We start from the raw sequence: 16,700 nt of genomic DNA, 5'->3' as shown, positions 1-16,700 counted from the left end.
GCGGGCGCCTGTGACAAAAAGACCCTGGTTTGATTCGGCAGTGACTAAAATGTTGCCTGGAAGGTCCCGACTTCCCCCGTCGCCCGGGGCAACGGCGGCGGCCACGCGCCGGCAGGCCGGACCCTGCTTCCCAGGATGCCTTGCGCGTGTGTAGCTAGCTGCGCCGGGTGGAAAGCCGGCCGGGTGACAGGACTCGGTTTCCCGGGGGGCTCCGCGCGGCCGGGCCGGAAGCGGCTCCTCCTAGGGCGGCGCCTTAAAGCGGAAGCGCCGGGCCGGGGCGGGGCCGCAGTCTTCCTTTTCGGGCCTCGCTTGACCGAGTCGGAGCCGCCGCAGCGGAGGAGGAGGAAGAAGCCGCCGCAGTCGCCGCCGCCGAGAGCGAAGCCCAGCAGCCGCCGCCAGCACCGCCGCCTGTCCTCCCAGCCCTCGCCCGCAGCACCATGGTGAGCCCCGCCGCCGCCTCCTCCCCATCCTGCCCCCCCCGCCGCCCCCCCGGCCGCCATCTTGTCTCCTGGCCGCCATTTTGTGGGGGGCACCTGGGGGCCCCGAAGTCCTGCTGGGAAGGTGGGGGGGAGAAGAAGCTGCTGAGGCTGCTCTTGTGCCCCCCCCACCAGGCCCCCCGCCTCTTCCTTATCTCTGATCCCAATCCACCCCCCTTCCTATCTCCCTATTGATGCAACCCACATGGCTGCTGGGGGGGGAGGCACACTTCCCCCTCCCTCTTCCCCCTCCCTTCCTCCTCTCCCCACCCCACCCCCCCAAGCCAGAAAGGGGACCCTCCTCCCTGAATGCAAAACCCCCAAACTCCTGGCTCCTTCCTCTGCCCCCCCCCACCCGCCCAGACTGCCATCTATGGGGCTGCAAAAGAGGACCAGGAGTCCTGGGCGCTGCACACCCCCTCTGTGCCCCCCCCACCTCTTCCCACTTCCTCCCCTGCTTGCATTAAACGTGGCTGCTCTTTGCATAGATTAAGGCAAGCTGGGGAGGAAGTGTGTGTGTGTGTGGGGGGGGGAGACAGAGGGTGTGTGCATCGCCCAGGACGCCTGGGTCCCCCCCTTTTTTTGGCACCCCCATGAATTGCAGTTTGTGGCGGGAGGGGGGGCAGAGGAAGGAGCCGGGAGTTTGGATTTTTTTTCATTTGCCGAGGATGGTTAGTCCCCTTCCTGGCGTTGCTGCTGTTGGCATAGCTGCAGAGAGGACCCCCCCCCTTCCAAGACTCCTGGCATATGTGCCCCTTTTTTCTTCTTCCCCCTTTCTTTCTTTTCCTTCCCCCCCCCTTCCCTGCCCAACAGTGTATACAGAGGAGCCTATTGTCTGGTGGGTGGGAGGGAGGGAGGGAGGGGTGGGGGTCGGAGCTCAGTGGGGTGGCCGTGTGGTGAAGAAATCGCTGCCCTGGAGGCCTGGGTGCAAATGTCCTGGTGCCCCCCAAGAAGCAGCCTTTGACACCCCTGCCGGGGAGGGACCCCGGCGTCCGGGCTGGGGGCTTGCGGCCTCCTTCCTTGCTGCCGCCTTTGCCCTTCTTCCCGAAGGCACCTGACCCAGAAAGGTGAGCTGCCAAGCTCTGAGTCACCGGGGTGGTGGTGGTGGCTGCCCCCCCCCTTAGTCACGGCATCTAGAATGCACCCCTCCCTCCCTCCCTCTCCCCATTCCTCTCCCCATTCCCCCCCCCCCAAGGAGTCCGATGCCAAGCCCCGAACTTCCGCAGTGGCGCTGACAATGAAGCCCCCCCCCTCGCCTTGGCCTGCGCTCATGCACACGTGTTCGGGTTGCTGCCCCTTTTCCTTTGCCCCCCCCAAGCCCCAGCGTGGAGCACCACTTCCTTTTTTGGAGAGCGGAGACAAGGCGAGTGGCCTGAATGCCACACTCCCCCCCACCACCTGGTTGCTTTGGGGCACCTGCCGTTCTCCCCCCCCCCCCCAAGCCTGCTGTCCTTCCCGCCCCAGAAAGCTGGGTCTGGATCCCAGGAGCCTTTGTGGCGTGCTGCGCCCCCCCCCTTTCTGCAGACCTCGGGCCTTTCTAATTAGCATCCTCTTAATCGCCCTCAAAGTCACGCCACTCCCTGCTGAGGGTGGAAGGCAGGCGTGTGAAGCCGGCGCGTCCTGGTTTCTTCCCTTGCAGGCACGGAGGAGGCCTCCGCTTCTTCCTGGCAGCTTCTGCTTTCTGCCGAGTCATCCGAAGTAGCCCTTGTGAAAAGTTTTAACGAGGGAGACTCCGTAGGAAGCGGCCATATACTGAGTCAGACCATTGGTCCGTCTCGCTCAGTATTGTCGACCCAGACTGGCAGCGGCTTCTCGCTCCAGATGACTGAATGCTGGCGTTGAGTTCTTGAGGGGGACGGGACGGGGGGAGCGGCTGGGTTTGGGCGCTGGCCTTTCTGCCGAGTCCACGACAAACCCTTGGTAGCCAGCCAGAGCTTGACCCTCTCCTGAATTTAAGAGAGTGGGGCCCAACTGGGGTTCCTCCAGTGTTGGCTGAAACTACAACTCCCATCATCCCTGGCCGCAGTTGATTGTGGTAGTTCAGCAACATCAGGAGGAGACCGGGTTGGGCGCCACTGCTTTAAGGTCTGGCCTTGTTTCGGGTTCCACCCTGAAGCTGAGCACCCCACCCCAGCACCCGGTCAAGCATGATCCATAGCTCCTGGGAAGAGGATGGGAATCAGTCTGAGACACCCAGGCATGGAGTTAGGGGCCGTTTCCTATTTTCCTTCAAGCCCAGGCAGGGGTTTGGGTTTGGTAGAATTCGGTGTTCCCTCTAACAGGGATTCCCAGGTGTTGTGGACTACAACTCCCAGCATCCCCAAGCAAAAGCCATTGCAGCTGGGGATTCTGGGAGTTGTAGTCCACAACCTCTGGGGATCCCTGTTTGAGGCAACACTGGTGGAAATCCTTTGTGCGCGTCCCTCTTGCGGCTTAGCACGTGGGGGTTGAGTGGGGGGGGTCACGACGTCCACCTGCCCCCTCCTGACCCCGCCGCTCTCTCCCGCCCTCGCGCAGGCATCTGGCGTCGCAGTCTCCGACGGGGTCATCAAGGTCTTCAATGACATGAAGGTGCGCAAGGCCTCCACCCCCGAGGAGGTGAAGAAGCGCAAGAAGGCCGTGCTCTTCTGCCTGAGCGAGGACAAGAAGAACATCATCCTGGAGGAGGGGAAGGAGATCCTGGTGGGGGACGTGGGCGACACCATCGATGACCCCTACCTGCACTTTGTCAAGATGCTGCCCGACCGCGACTGCCGCTACGCCCTCTACGACGCCACCTACGAGACCAAGGAGAGCAAAAAGGAGGACCTCGTCTTCATCTTCTGGTGAGGAGCCCTTCCCTCCCGCCCTCGGGGACTGCTGCCAGCCCTGCTCTCATCCCCACCCTGGTCTTTTCTGGCCTTTGCCCGAGAGCACAGGTGTGGCTCTTGGGTACTTGACCGAATCCCCAGTCAATGTGATCATTAATTCAGTTATTCATTTATTTTTATTATTTCAGTTATTCATTTATTTTTATTTTTATTTCATTTATTTGTTTATTTCACTTATTCATTTATTTTTTATTATTTCATGATTTCACTTATTCATTTATTTTTATTAAAAATATTTCCATACCCGCCAAAGCTTGCATCTCTGGCTGGTTTGCAATTGAAATCATTTTAACACGTTACAAACATTTGAAACCCAGTATTAAAAATGTTAAAACTCAAAATCTAATTAAAACTAATAAATGGTAATACAAAGAAAATAAACTAGTAAATCACTTCTTAATACTGGTTTTTTTAATGTGTTAGATTGTTTTAATTGTAAACCGCCTAGAGACGCGAGTTTTGGGCAGTATAGAAATATTTGAAATGAAATAGAAATAATTGTGGCTTGGATCCATTTCGAGCCCTGGTTTGGAGACCAGAGTGACCGCAGTGGGCTGTAGATCAGAGGTAGAGCATCTGCTTTGCATGCAGAAGGCCCCAGGTTCAATTCCTAGGGACATCTCCAGGTCGGGCTGGGAGAGACTCCTGCCAGAAATTACAGAGCCACTATCAGTTAGTGCAGAATCGGGCCTGCTCAATTTAGGCCCCCCCCCGGTGTTTTTGGACTACAACTCCCATAATCCCCATCCACAGAGGCCAAGAGCTAGGAATCATGGGAGTTGTAGGCCACCATCTGCAGGAGGGCCAAAGTTGAGCAGCCTCAGATAATACTCGACTATGAGCTTCCGCTTCCCCCTAGACAACGAAAGTGACACAAGGCACGGCTTCCTTCTGAACCGGAAGTGACAGCACGGCGGCGCTGAAAGATCCCCCGCTGCTGAGCCTTGAGTTCAGATCTCGCAGAAGAGCTTCTTCTGAAGCTCGATTGGCACTTGACGGGAACAACCTTTGCCAGAGCCAAATGTGACCTCCATTTCTGGAGGGGGTAAAATAATTGGGGCTCTTGGGGGGGATCTCTGGCAGAGCGGAGGCTTTTCCTTCCAGCATCGGTTCACTCTTCTGGTTAACACCGGACAGAACTCAAACACAGCTGTCGCTGCACAAATATGACCACTATTTATATACCGCTTTCGAACTAAAGATCCCAAAGGGGTTTACAGAGATCCAAGTCAATAAATAAAGTGGCTCCCTATCCCCAAAGGACTCACAATCAGTGTTTGCTCTTAAGGTGTGTGCATGTGTGCGTGCGGACACAATTTTTAAAATGTCTGCTCAGTTAATTTTAGTTCCTGCTGGGGTTGAATCAGAAAGGCCCCATTCTGGATGCACATGTGCACATACTGCCTCCCAGAACAAAATTCACTTCCCCCAGAAGATGAAAAAGATGAGGGAACCTTGCTCACAATCTAAATAAAGGAAACATAAGATAGACACCGGCAACAGCCACTGTAGGGATGCTGTGCTGGGGCTGGATACGGCCAGCTGCTCTCCCCCCTGCTAAAGAGAGGAGAGCACTCTTTAAAGGTGCCTCTTTGCTCTTTTAGCATGCAGGGCAGTCCTTGAACTGTACCATTTTGCGTGCTCTACAAGCGTTGACACGAATGGCCCAGGGGAAGGGGGTTCCCTCTGCTTCCGGAGTGGCCTAGAAGCCGGCTGGTTCTGCCTGGGAACTCAGTTACATTCTTGTAGTTGGTCGTATAAGGTGGCAGGGAGTATTGGAGTACAGCCAGCCCACGGGCAGGGGAATCAGTCAGTCAATCAATTTATTTACGTCTGTAAGCCAAACAATTAAAACTTTAGACAGTTACCATAGATAAACATGCAGCATAAAATAACAAGAAGATACACAATCAGCCTCACAAAACCCCATGATGAGAGGTCAGTTTCCTAGCCCCGTATGGAAATTTAGCCACCAGTTTAGTAATACCCACATTAACAGGGATTGTGACCGGCCACGAAAGCTCAAAAGCATGGAGACGGCGTCTCAGTCCAGTGGAAGAGGAGATTCCTTCAGGGGGAAAGAGGAATTGGTCCATGGCTGTCCCTTAGTGAAATGTCCCGAGTGACACACGGCCACGGTAGTAGCCGGTCCTGGCCAAAGGGAGCCCAGCGGGGTCTCTGTCTGCTTCTCTAGGCTGGGGGGCTTGCTCTGTGGGCCGTGGGGTGGGGTGGTGTCTGCCTCTGGGTGCTGAGGCTGCTGTTCTCTCTCCCTCTCCCCCCCGCAGGGCGCCTGAATGTGCCCCTCTGAAGAGCAAGATGATCTATGCCAGTTCAAAGGATGCCATCAAGAAGAAATTGACAGGTGGGTGCCGAGGCGGGGCGTCGGTCCGGGGCCTCTTCCGTGTGGATCTTGGCGCCGATGTGGTGCTGCTTGGAGCCCCTTGCTCAGTCCTAGGAGATGGGCGCTGTTGCTGGCTAGCCCGGGCCCATCGATGTCCTTGGGCCCAGCAGATGGCTCCCTGGCACCTTCCATTTATATCCCGCTCTTCCTCCAAGGAGCCCAGAGCGGTGGACTGCATACTTGAGTTTCTCTTTCACAACAACCCTGTGAAGTAGGTGAGGCTGAGAGAGAAGTGACTGGCCCAGAGTCACCCAGCAAGTCTCATGGCTGAATGGGGATTTGAACTCGGGTCTCCCCGGTCCTAGTCCAGCACTCTAGCCACTACACCACGCTGCTTCTAATATGTACATACTGCTTTTGGGAAGTCGCCCCCGAAGCTGTCCTCGCAGCTAAAGGTTCGAGGGAAGGCCTCCCTGTCTCGAAAGGGCCCGGCGGCCACTGGAGGAATGCTGTGAGGTCTTGATCGGGGCAGTAGCGTCCCCCTCTCCTACCCCACAGCTGAATAGCTGAGCCGTCACTTCAAAAGCTGCCACTCAGCCCACACTTGGCCCTGCCGTTCTCCACTGAGAAGTGAGTTGACCAAGGCCACGGGGTGAGTCGGAGACGGGGTGAGTCCCCCCCCCCAGAGCCTTGATCTTCAAAGACAGAGAGCGGCAAAGCCGCCTGTAGTATAGATTGTGAGCCCTTTGGGGACAGGGATCCATCTTATTCGTTTTATTATTTGTCTTATGTAAACCGCCCGGAGCCATTTTTGGAAGGGCAGTATAGAAATCAAATAAATAAATAGGGCGTTCTGATCGGGATCTCCGAGGGCACTTGAAAAAGGCTACCTAGCTCTGGAATAATACGCTTTGGCTGCACTTGGCACAGCAAGTGGGTCGAAGGAAGGGAATATAGTGTCGGGCACGCCGCAATATAGGTTGTAGGTTCGATAAGCATCTGAACGGCAAGGCACTAGGAAGTACTGCCTCTCGGCACTGGCCCACGCGAGCATCGAACTCGGCTCTTGCCTCTCCCGTCCCCGTGCCGAGCCGGCTGGCTGCCCTCCCTGCCTTGGTTCTCCTCCAGTGTGGTGTGTAGTGGTTAGAGTGTGGGACCCGGGTTCAAATCCCCCTTCAGGCACGGAACTCACTGGGTGACGCTAGGCCGGTCGCGCATCTCGCAGGGGTGTTGTGAGGATAAACGGAACCTTGCTCCGGACCCCTTGGAGGGAAAGCCAGATAGACATGTTAAAAAAAACCAAACACAAGCAGCGCCTCCAAATGGCAGCTGGGCTGGGGGTGAATTTGGGGGCTGGGGCAGCCCACTCGCGGTTCGAGGGGAAGGGGCCGCCCACCCCCCTTATTCTGGCCAGTAGCCGCTTCTGCAGTGAATACTTGGCTACGGCTCTCCAGCGAAAGTTTCCCCAAGTGGCTTGCCTAGAAAGAAGGCTCCCCAAATCACCCTAGTCCACCCACAGGCACGGTCATTGCCGTTTCCCGGAAGTTGTGGCGGCTATAGGCAGCGGTCTGGGGCAAGGGGAAGTGGGTGCTTGCCAAGGGCCAAACAGGGGCCGCGGCTTCAGGGGCGGGTCTTCAATGGCCGGCAACTTCCTGCCGTTCCGCCCGAGGCACTCCAGGAAACGCCCCCCCCGCCCGGTCGTCTTCCTGTCTCCAGCTGGGCAAGGCTTGGGTGGGGGGAACTACAGCTCCCAGAATCCCCAGCTCCTCGGGCTAGGGATGCCCCTTGCCCTGCCGGTGGATAGGCCAATGGGCGCAGCCCCTCACGCCCCTCTTCTCTCCTTCCCAGGGATCAAGCACGAGGTGCAAGCCAACTGCTACGAGGAAGTGAAGGACCGCTGCACCTTGGCGGAGAAATTGGGCGGCAGCGCCGTCATCAGCCTGGAGGGCAAGCCCTTGTGAGCCCCCCCTTCTCCCCCCCCCCCGTCGTGCCAGCGTCTCCGGAGCTTCCATGTGAATGGCCCTGTGCTACCGTTCTCGGGTGGGTGGGTGGGCGGGATGTGGGGTGGGTTCTCCTCTTTAGTTACGTTCCGGTTTCCCCCCCCCTGCCTTCTCTCCCCCGCCCCTCCGGTGCTCCCCCCCCGTTCAAGCGGCTGCCCCCCCCCACCTTGCGGCTGCCGTTGAAACTTGCCAAACTAGCGACAACTCTCCCCTTTCCGCCCGCCCCCCGGCCCAGCCTTTAAGGTGACATTCCTCTGGGCTCCACTCCTCGTCTGTCCCCTTCACGCCACCCCCCCCACCCCCCCGGGACCACCTCCTTCCTCCCGTTCCAGCCATGGGACCACTCCCAAGTGGGACTCCACTCCTGGCCAAGGCTTTGTGGGGGCTGAGAGGGCACCGAAAGGCCAGGGGTCTCTGCCCCCCCCTTCCATTCCAGAATTAGTTCATCTTTCCCGGTGTATAAATTTTTTTTTAAATGGGTCTCTGTGTGTGTTGGAAACCAACGTAGTATGGCAGCTGCGTTCCCAGCCCCCACTTCCTTTCCTGCCCCCCCCACGACCAACAACCCCCACCCCTCTTACCGCCATAGTGGCTTTGTGCTTGTCTGTAGTACTGTGTATAAATGAGATATTGTGGAGAAAGTTGCGCCCATCTCAGTGTTGGGGGTGGAATTAACAAAATATGGAAGCAGCACCAATGACCTTCAATAAAAAAATAATAATGATGCTGCCCTTGCCTGTCGACTCCTTTCGCCTGGGTGCCAAGGGCTGTAGGTGAACAGAGAGAGCTGCCATATACTGGCTTGTGCTGGTGGACTGGCCAGAGTCCAGCGAGGAGGAAGAGAAGCAGTCAGAGGACAAGCGTTAACCCTTTTGCAGGTGTGGCAACCTTGCAGATGCTAAAACCCCGAAGGAATGGGTGTGTCTTAAGAGCTTTCTTGAAGGCAGCCAGGGATGGGGAAACTTGTATTCCAACGGGGAACACGTTCCCGATTCTCAGCCGGCCGGTGTCTGGCGGCATCTCCAGGTGCGGCTGGCCAAAACGCTGCCAGTCTGTGCAGACTGCTGAATGGGTTGGATCAAAGGCCTGACTCAGTAGGAGGCGGCTTCCTCTGTTTCCCAGCAAGAGGTGGGCGCGTCGTCGCTCCTGCAGGCCTGTATCCATTCTGAGTGGTCTCCAAAGGCTGCCCCATGCAGAGCACATTGTAGTAGTCCAGCCCCGATCATACTGTGCTTCCCTGGATCATTGGTTGCCTTCACTATGCTGCCAGGATCCCTGTTCTGCCTAAGCTGCCTCTCCCTCTCCTACAGTGCGGCCTCTGCTCTAGCTTGTCAGGTGGCTCATGGGGTGTGGCTGGCCCCAGTTAGCCACCCTCCAGCAAAGGAGGCCAAAGTCCTGGGTGGGGCTGGCATCTTTACATCTCCACCACCAGCCCCGGAGCTGAGTCATGTTGGCAGAGCCCTGCCTTTCCTTGGAGCTGTAAAGAGCATGTGGATAAAGGTGACTTACTTGGGCCATCCGAAAAGCTTTTGACAAAGTTCTCTATCAAAGGCTCTTGAGTAAACTCAGCAGTCCTGGGATAAGGGGACAGGTTCACGTGTGGATTGGGAACCGTTTGAAGGATCGGAGACACAGCGTAGAAAGAAAAGGACAGTTTTCACAAGAGAAGCCACCTTAAGTGGTGCAGTAGGGAAATGCTTGACTAACAAGCAGAAGGTTGCGGGTTCGAATCCCCGCTGGGACTATATTGGGCAGCAATATAGGAAGTTGCTGAAAGGAATCCTCTCATACAGCGTAGGAGGAGGCAATGGTCAACCCCTCCTGTATTTTACCAAAGAAAACAGGGCTCAGTGGGTGCCAGGAGTCGAATTGACTTGACAGCACACTTTTACCTTTCACAAGGGAGGGAAGAAAGAAGTGGGGTCCCCCAGCGATCTGTACTGGGACCAGTGTAAGCCGCTGCCAGTCTATGAAGACAATACTGAGTTAGATAGACCAATGGTCTGACTCAGTAAATGGCAGCGTCCTGTGTTGTTCCCTCTAAGATGTGCACATGTAAGCATGCTCACTTTTTTTTTAATGTCCACTCTTAATTTTAACTTGTCCCTGCAATTGGGCTCTGTACCAGAGAACTGGAAAGTAGCTAATGTAACTCCCATTTTCAAAAAGGGTATCCAGGGGTCATCTGGGAAATTACAGGCCGGTTAGCTTAACTCCTGTGCCCAGGGAAATTGACTGAAAAGTCAGAGAAAATTGTTCAACACAAAGAAGAACAGGCCTTGCTGAAGGAGGACCAGCATGGCTTCGGCAAAGGTAAATCTTGCCTCGACAACCTTTTTGGAGGTCTTTGAGAGTGTCAACGGGCATGGGGATAAGGCGATCCAGTTGAGATAAGGATACTTCCAAAAAGCTTTTGACCAAAGTCCCCCACCGAAGACAAAACTCGGCAGTAACGGGGTAAGGAGACAAGTTCATGTGTGGATTGGGAACTGGTTGAAGGACAGGAACTGGTTGAAGGACATCTATCCCTAACCTGGTTGAGGATGATGACTAGAGAGTCAGAGGTTGCTGGTTTGAATCCTCGCCGATATGTTTTCCAGACTATGGGAAACACCTCTATCGGGCAGCAGCGATATAAGAAGATGCTAAAAGCCATCATCTCAGACTGCACTGGAGGAGGCAATGGTAAACCCCTCCTGTATTCTACCAAAACCACAGGACTCTGTGGTCGCCACGAGTCGACACCGACTCGACAGCACGATCTTTCCTTTTCTCTGAAATGGTCGAATCGGTGTCGACTCCTAGAGCCCACAGAGCCGAGAGGTTTTCTTGTTAGAATACAGAAGGGGTTTACCATTGCTATCTTCCGTGCAGTATGAGATGATGCCTTTGCTGTTTTCACTGAAGTGATTAATGACTGACACATAAATGAAACCACAACACACACAAGAGAAGTTGAAGATCTTTCTCAGATTCAGATTTACCACGATTCAAATTGGCCACACGAACTAGTCAGATATATTTTTAGCTGTTTTTTGAGCCATCTTATGTATTTATTTATTATTTCTCCATGTAAACCACTTTGGAAACTTTTGTTGAAAACCGGTATGTAAATATTTGTTGTTGTTTTCACCTCTTTTCCTCCTTCAGTTACTTTCACCCAACATTCCATCTCTGTGTGTGTGTGTGTGTGTGTGTGTGTGTGTCTGTTTCTCTGTCTCTGTGTGTCCGTATCAACTTCACAATGCCTGGACCAATATGAACCAAATTGGGTACGGTTGTAGGGACACCTATGTAGTTTGTGATGATGTCATCCACCCCGATTCAAGATGGCGGACACGTAAACCTTTGTGGCACAAGTGAGCTAACTTGTGGACTGTCTAACCGATTTGAACCAAATATGAAACAGTTATAGTGAGTGACATGTAGGGATACCTTGACGGCGTAGTTTGTGATGATGTCATCCACCCTGATCCAAGATGGCAGCTGTGTAAACTTTTGAAGTGCAAGTGGGCTAATTTGTGAACCTCTGAACCGATTTGAACCACGTTTGCTACAGCTGTAGGGACTCATAAGCCTAGTTTGTGATGATGTCATCCACCCCGATTCAAGATGGCGGACGCATGAACATTTGAAGTCCAAGTGGGCTAACTTGTGGATTGTCCAACCAATTTGAACCAAATTAGGTACAGTTGTAGTGCGAGACACACAGGGACACCTCAATGGTGTAGTTGGTGATTGTGTCATCCACCCCGATTCAAGATGGCGGACACGTGAACGTTTGAGGTGCTACTGGGCTAACTTGTGGACCACCTAACTGATAAGAACCAAATTTAGTCCATTTGTAGGGACAGGGAAAGGAAAGTAGGCAGATTAGTTCTTACTATAACAACTGGTTTTATTTGAAATAAAGGCGGGGGGACATTTAAAAGCCGTTCCTGCAGAAAGAGGGTGCAGTGTTAGATTGCCTCAAACACCAGACGAAGGGGAATTTGGCCAGTTGATCTACTGCCAACGGTCTGTTTACTCTCCTTGGAATATCCTATGAAGGTGGTGGTTGAAGTTCCCCTTAGGGTCCTGTCATCCTTCAGGCGTCTTGACCGTGCACAAATTTGGATCACTGGTCCCACATTGTGATCGGAACTGCGTTTACGTCCAGCGTTTACAATGCATTTATGCTGTGTTTAATTTGGCATGATGGATCTTCACAACAGCCCTATCAAGTAAATATCATCTTGGAGGAGAAGCAGAGACCGGACGTTCCACGGGTAATTTGAGACATTAATGGGATAGATTTGGGCCGTGTGATCACAGCTCCGCCTTGCTGCCCAAATGGCTTTGCCTGAAATATTTTTAGGAAAAGTGGCATATAAACACCTTAAATAGCTAGTGCCCAGACTCTCTTCCTTGCCCTGCGATGTATGTTTTGTGTGTGTTTAAAAAACAGATTTTATGGCCAGGTTCCTGGAACGTCGTCTGTGGACAATTTGCATCGCAGGTTAAAAACAGATCACACGCGTTGAGAATTAAATTTGGTTTATAGCCGCAGTTAGATGGGATTATAAAACAAGCAAAGCACATTTTGTTGGGATTCAAAATTTTGTTGGGATTCAAAACGCCTTGTAGGGGTCACACCTTTTCTGTTATTTTATATGAATACGACAAATATTTATATACCGCTTTTCAACAAATGGTCCCCAAATGGTTTACACACACTTACTTAGGAAACTGCCACAACATAGGAAACTGCCATATACTGAGTCCGACCATTGGTCTATCTAGCTCAGTATCGTCTACCCAGACTGGCAGCGGCTTTTCCACGACTGCAGGCAGGAATTTCTCTCAGCCCTATCTTGGAGATGCTGCCAGGGAGGGAACTTGGAACCTCGATACTCTTCCCAGAGCGGCTCCATCCCCTAAGGGGGGAATCTCTTGCAGTCCTCACACATCAAGTCTCCCATTCAGATGCAACCAGGGCAGACCCTGCTTAGCTATGGGGACAAGTCATGCTTGCTACCACAAGACCAGCTCTCCTCTCTTATTATAGTGTGTTTATATTACATAACTTTATATAGAAAGTGTATATAAAATTTTATATTATGAAGTTTTATATTATAAATTATATTTCTATTTATATTATATAACTTATTTTTTTACATCTATACTCCTCACACAGGACTAGTTTCTTGAATTTTGAAAGACAACCCCCCCACCCCAAAGCTTTCATGCTATTATCTTCTTGGATCTACACTCCTCACACAGGACTAGTTTCTTTATTGTTGTTTTTAAATTATCTAACATATTTTTATACCGCCCCAAACTTTTGTCTCTAGGCGGTTTACAATCAGAATCATTTAAAACATTAAAACAATCAAAGTCATTTCAACATTAAAATCATTTAAAACCAACATTAAAAATTAAAACCATGAATCTAATTAAAAGCCTTGGATTTTGAAAGCTATCTCCCGCCAACAACTCTCCTAAGCTGAGCTGCTGTTATCTTGTTGGATCGACACTCCTCACACAGGACTAGTTCCTTGGATTTTGAAAGACCTGACTTTCTCTCCCCCTCCCTTCTCCCTCCTGAGCTGAGCTGTTGCTTGAGTCAGCACAGCCCTTCCTGCGTTCGTCTCTGGTGATGCACACTTCTCTGTTCTCTCCTGCCAGAGGCAAGAGGCAGGGCCTAGTTTCTTAAATGAGTCATACAGAGGTTCAATCTTTCCCCGAAAGGAATTAAAAATAAAACAAAATAAATTAGGTGATTTGGAAGAGGTGGGGAATGTCTTCACCACCAAATAAACCTGGCTGGTATTGGCCCAGGAAAGTAGGTTTCTAGCTCAGAGACTGTCTCAATCCTAGGAACCTCTCATGTGTGAAATTAAATGCAGTAGGTGTGAGTGAATGTTTAGGACCAAGAAGCTAGGCAGATGCCCAACAGGGTGGGCATTGCTCTAAATTAATTCCCCCCCTCCCCCCTACAATTATAACGACGGGCTGGCATGTAATTTAAGCGGAAATGTAAGAATCATTTGTTCTCTCGGGTCTAAAGACTTTTTGGTTGCTCCTGACAGAAGCAACACAAAATCTTAGCTGGCTGCAGTGGCCTTCTTTGGACCGGACTTCCGGGCGGAGGCCCAGTCCCCTGCAGGCCTGGGGGGCGGGGCTTAAAATGCTGAGCAGCCTGCTAATTCAAGGGGCAGGATTGTCCATGCAAAATGTGCTCTCTCTCTCTCTCTCTGCAAGTCAGTGGGAAATACCTTGTTCAGAATCTCTTCTAAAAATACGTACAAACAAAAAGGTTCCCAGTTTTCCCTGAGTATGTTCTGGTGTAAAAAATAGTGCATTGCTGCTTATCTGGTGGCGGCAGGGCCCCCAAAAGGTCCAGGCTCCAAAATTACCTAGGTGCACCTCTGGTTGGCAGCTTCGGAGTCCGACAGAACTCCTTGTTAGGCTCGAGCGGGGTGCACAACTCAAAATGCCCCAAATGGGCCAGAACCAGCCATGGCTTGGTGTCTCTCTGTGTAATTTCCAGCACACAAATTAATTACATTATATTAATTAACAATATTAATGAAAGTTAGCGGGGGAGGTTAGTGTGGGGGGCATGGGCGTGGGGAAAGCAGAATGGGAGAAAGAGTTTATAGTTTTAAAGCTTCGGGTTTTAGCATTTTTATTTATATTTTTAAAAATTGTTTAAATTGTGTCAGTGTTTGAATGGCTTTTAGACTGAACTGCTCAGGGACTTTTTTGTATGGGGTGGTATAATAATTAATAATAATAATAATAATAATAATAATAATAATAATAATAATAATAAATAAATTTGATTTCTATACCGCCCTTCCAAAAATGGCTCAGGGTGGTTGATGTCAGAAAGCCCAGGGATGAGAGACATCTGGCCGCAAGCAGCCAACTGCATTGAGAATAGCTCTTCATGCCTCCTGCTGTTGCTCCAGGATATCCCTTCCTGCGGGCCCCCCAAAAGGCCCTGCAGACCAGATCCATCCCCTGGGGGTTATGTTGTGCAGGCCTGGGCTAGATGGTAAGCAAAAGGATGTCGGGGAAGGGGACATGATGGTAGGCCCTTCCATCTTGGAATCCTGGGATGTCAGGATCGGAAGAGACCCTAGAGGTCTTCTAATCCAGGGATACTCAAAGTTGGGTCCCCAGATGTTATTGGACTTCCACTCCCATAATCCCCAAACAAAGGCCACTGGGCCTGAGGATGATGGGAGTGGAAGTCCAATAACATCTGGGGACCCACACGTTGAGAATCCCTGTTCTAGACCAACCCACTGCTCAGGCTGGGAAGCAGCAGCCACATCCCTGACAAGCCTCTGTTTGAAAATCTCCAGCAAAGGAGAACCCGCCGCTTCATGTGGGAGGCTGTTCCACTGTCTTCCTAATGTCTAGACCAGGCCTGCTCAACTTTTGGCCCTCCTGCAGATGCTGGCCTACAACTCCCATAATCTCTGGCTCTTGGCCACTATGGGTTGGGGATGATGGGAGTTGTAGTGCCAAAACAGCAGGGGGGAGGCAAAGCTGAGCAGGCCTGGCTCTAGCCCAAATCTGCTTCCTTACAATAACTCACACGTTCCAGCCCTCCCCTCGGGGCCAACAGATACTGACTCTCTGCTCCTCCTTCTACGTGCGGGTCCTTCAGAGATTGGAAGACAGCTGTCCTAGACCCCTTCCTCTTCTCTCCAGGGCCGAAACATGCCCACCAACCTCTTCAAAGGGCCTGGTTTTCAGACCCTTCACCCCATCCCCCTGATGGTCGGGGGTCATCACCATTCAGCAGCCGAGCCTCTGCAGAAGGTCCCTGGTTCAATCCCTGGCAGCATCTTCGGGTAGGGCTGGGAAAGACCCCTGCCTGAAACCGTAGAGAGCTGCTGCTGGTCAGGGTTGACAATACTGAGCTGGATGGACCAAGGGTCTGACTCGGTCCGGCAGCTTCCTATGTCCCTGCTGAAGAGTTCTGTAGGACTTGGAAGTTTGCTGCGTGTTTTGTATCTTTTTAGTCCTAATATAAAAGCATTACCGATACCGACTTGGGATGATAGATTTTCTTTCCAGCCGACCAAGACAATCCTCCGTGATCTTGCTCTTTAGGAGGAGAGGAGGAGAGGTGAAAAAGATTGTGTTCTGCTGCCCTCTGCTGGCCATATTGCGGTATTATGGGTCCCATAATCACAACTTTCAGGGTTTTAAAACTGGTTTATTGTTTAACTGTTTTATGGTATTTTATCACTTTTAATTGTTGGTTGTTTTTAACTGTTTTTGTTTTATCTGTAAACTGCCCTGAGCCAATTTTGGAAGAGCAGTATAAAAATTGAATTAATAACAACAACAACTCTGCATGCATAAAAATTGAATTAATAATAATAATAATAATAATAATAATAATAATAATTCGATTTTTATGTATGCAGAGTTGTTATTATTATTTATAATATTATTAATTTTATATATATATATATATATATATATATATATATATATATATATATATATAAAAACAACTCCTCTGCATGCTGGCAGAGAGAGAGGCTCAGGAGGGCAGGGCCTTCTCAGTCATGGCCCCCCAGGTTTTGAAACGCTCTCCCCATTGAAATCCGCTCCTCTGTCTCCTTGACAGTTTTTAGGGGGGAAAGTAAAGACGTGGCTCTTCACACAGGCTTTTGAATGAGTGTTATGTATTATTATTATTATTTTATGGGTTATTAAATTCTTATAGAGATTATTTTTAGATGTAGATTATCTGTACTTTTGCATTATGGCTTTTAATTTGTTGAGATCCTCGGAACCTTTGTATTTTAATTATGCATGGTTTTAATTATTTTGTCAACCACTTTATTTATGAAAAGCGGTATATGACTCAAATAATAAACAAACGAACAATAAATAAACTCATCCTGCAGTGGGGGTGGACCTGTTAGGATGGTCCATCCGAGAAGGCTGGACTTGGCTGCTATCATCGCAGCAGGGAATTTTTTGGAGGTGGCCAAATTGT

The 16,700-nt window shown here is 51.3% G+C and overlaps 1 protein-coding gene across 1 annotated transcript; it reads left to right on the top strand.

The window, feature by feature from the left end:
* The first annotated feature begins 265 nt into the window (after positions 1-265).
* CFL1 (cofilin 1) lies at positions 266-8,412 on the top strand. The gene is made up of 4 exons (XM_053277433.1): positions 266-440; positions 2,994-3,301; positions 5,632-5,708; positions 7,536-8,412. Exons 1-4 carry the CDS (start codon positions 438-440, stop codon positions 7,646-7,648), a joined length of 501 nt encoding a protein of 166 aa, XP_053133408.1. The 5' UTR covers positions 266-437; the 3' UTR covers positions 7,649-8,412.
* Positions 8,413-16,700: the final 8,288 nt, after the last annotated feature.

The sequence above is a fragment of the Hemicordylus capensis genome, chromosome 14, assembly GCF_027244095.1.
Source record: "Hemicordylus capensis ecotype Gifberg chromosome 14, rHemCap1.1.pri, whole genome shotgun sequence".
Lineage (NCBI taxonomy): Eukaryota > Metazoa > Chordata > Lepidosauria > Squamata > Cordylidae > Hemicordylus > Hemicordylus capensis.
This window is presented reverse-complemented; position numbering and strand designations above follow the sequence as displayed.

Coding starts and splice junctions, on each gene's coding strand:
- CFL1 (XM_053277433.1), top strand. Junction 3,302..5,631: donor GACCTCGTCTTCATCTTCTG/GTGAGGAGCCCT, acceptor TCCCCCCCGCAG/GGCGCCTGAATGTGCCCCTC. Junction 5,709..7,535: donor CATCAAGAAGAAATTGACAG/GTGGGTGCCGAG, acceptor TCTCCTTCCCAG/GGATCAAGCACGAGGTGCAA.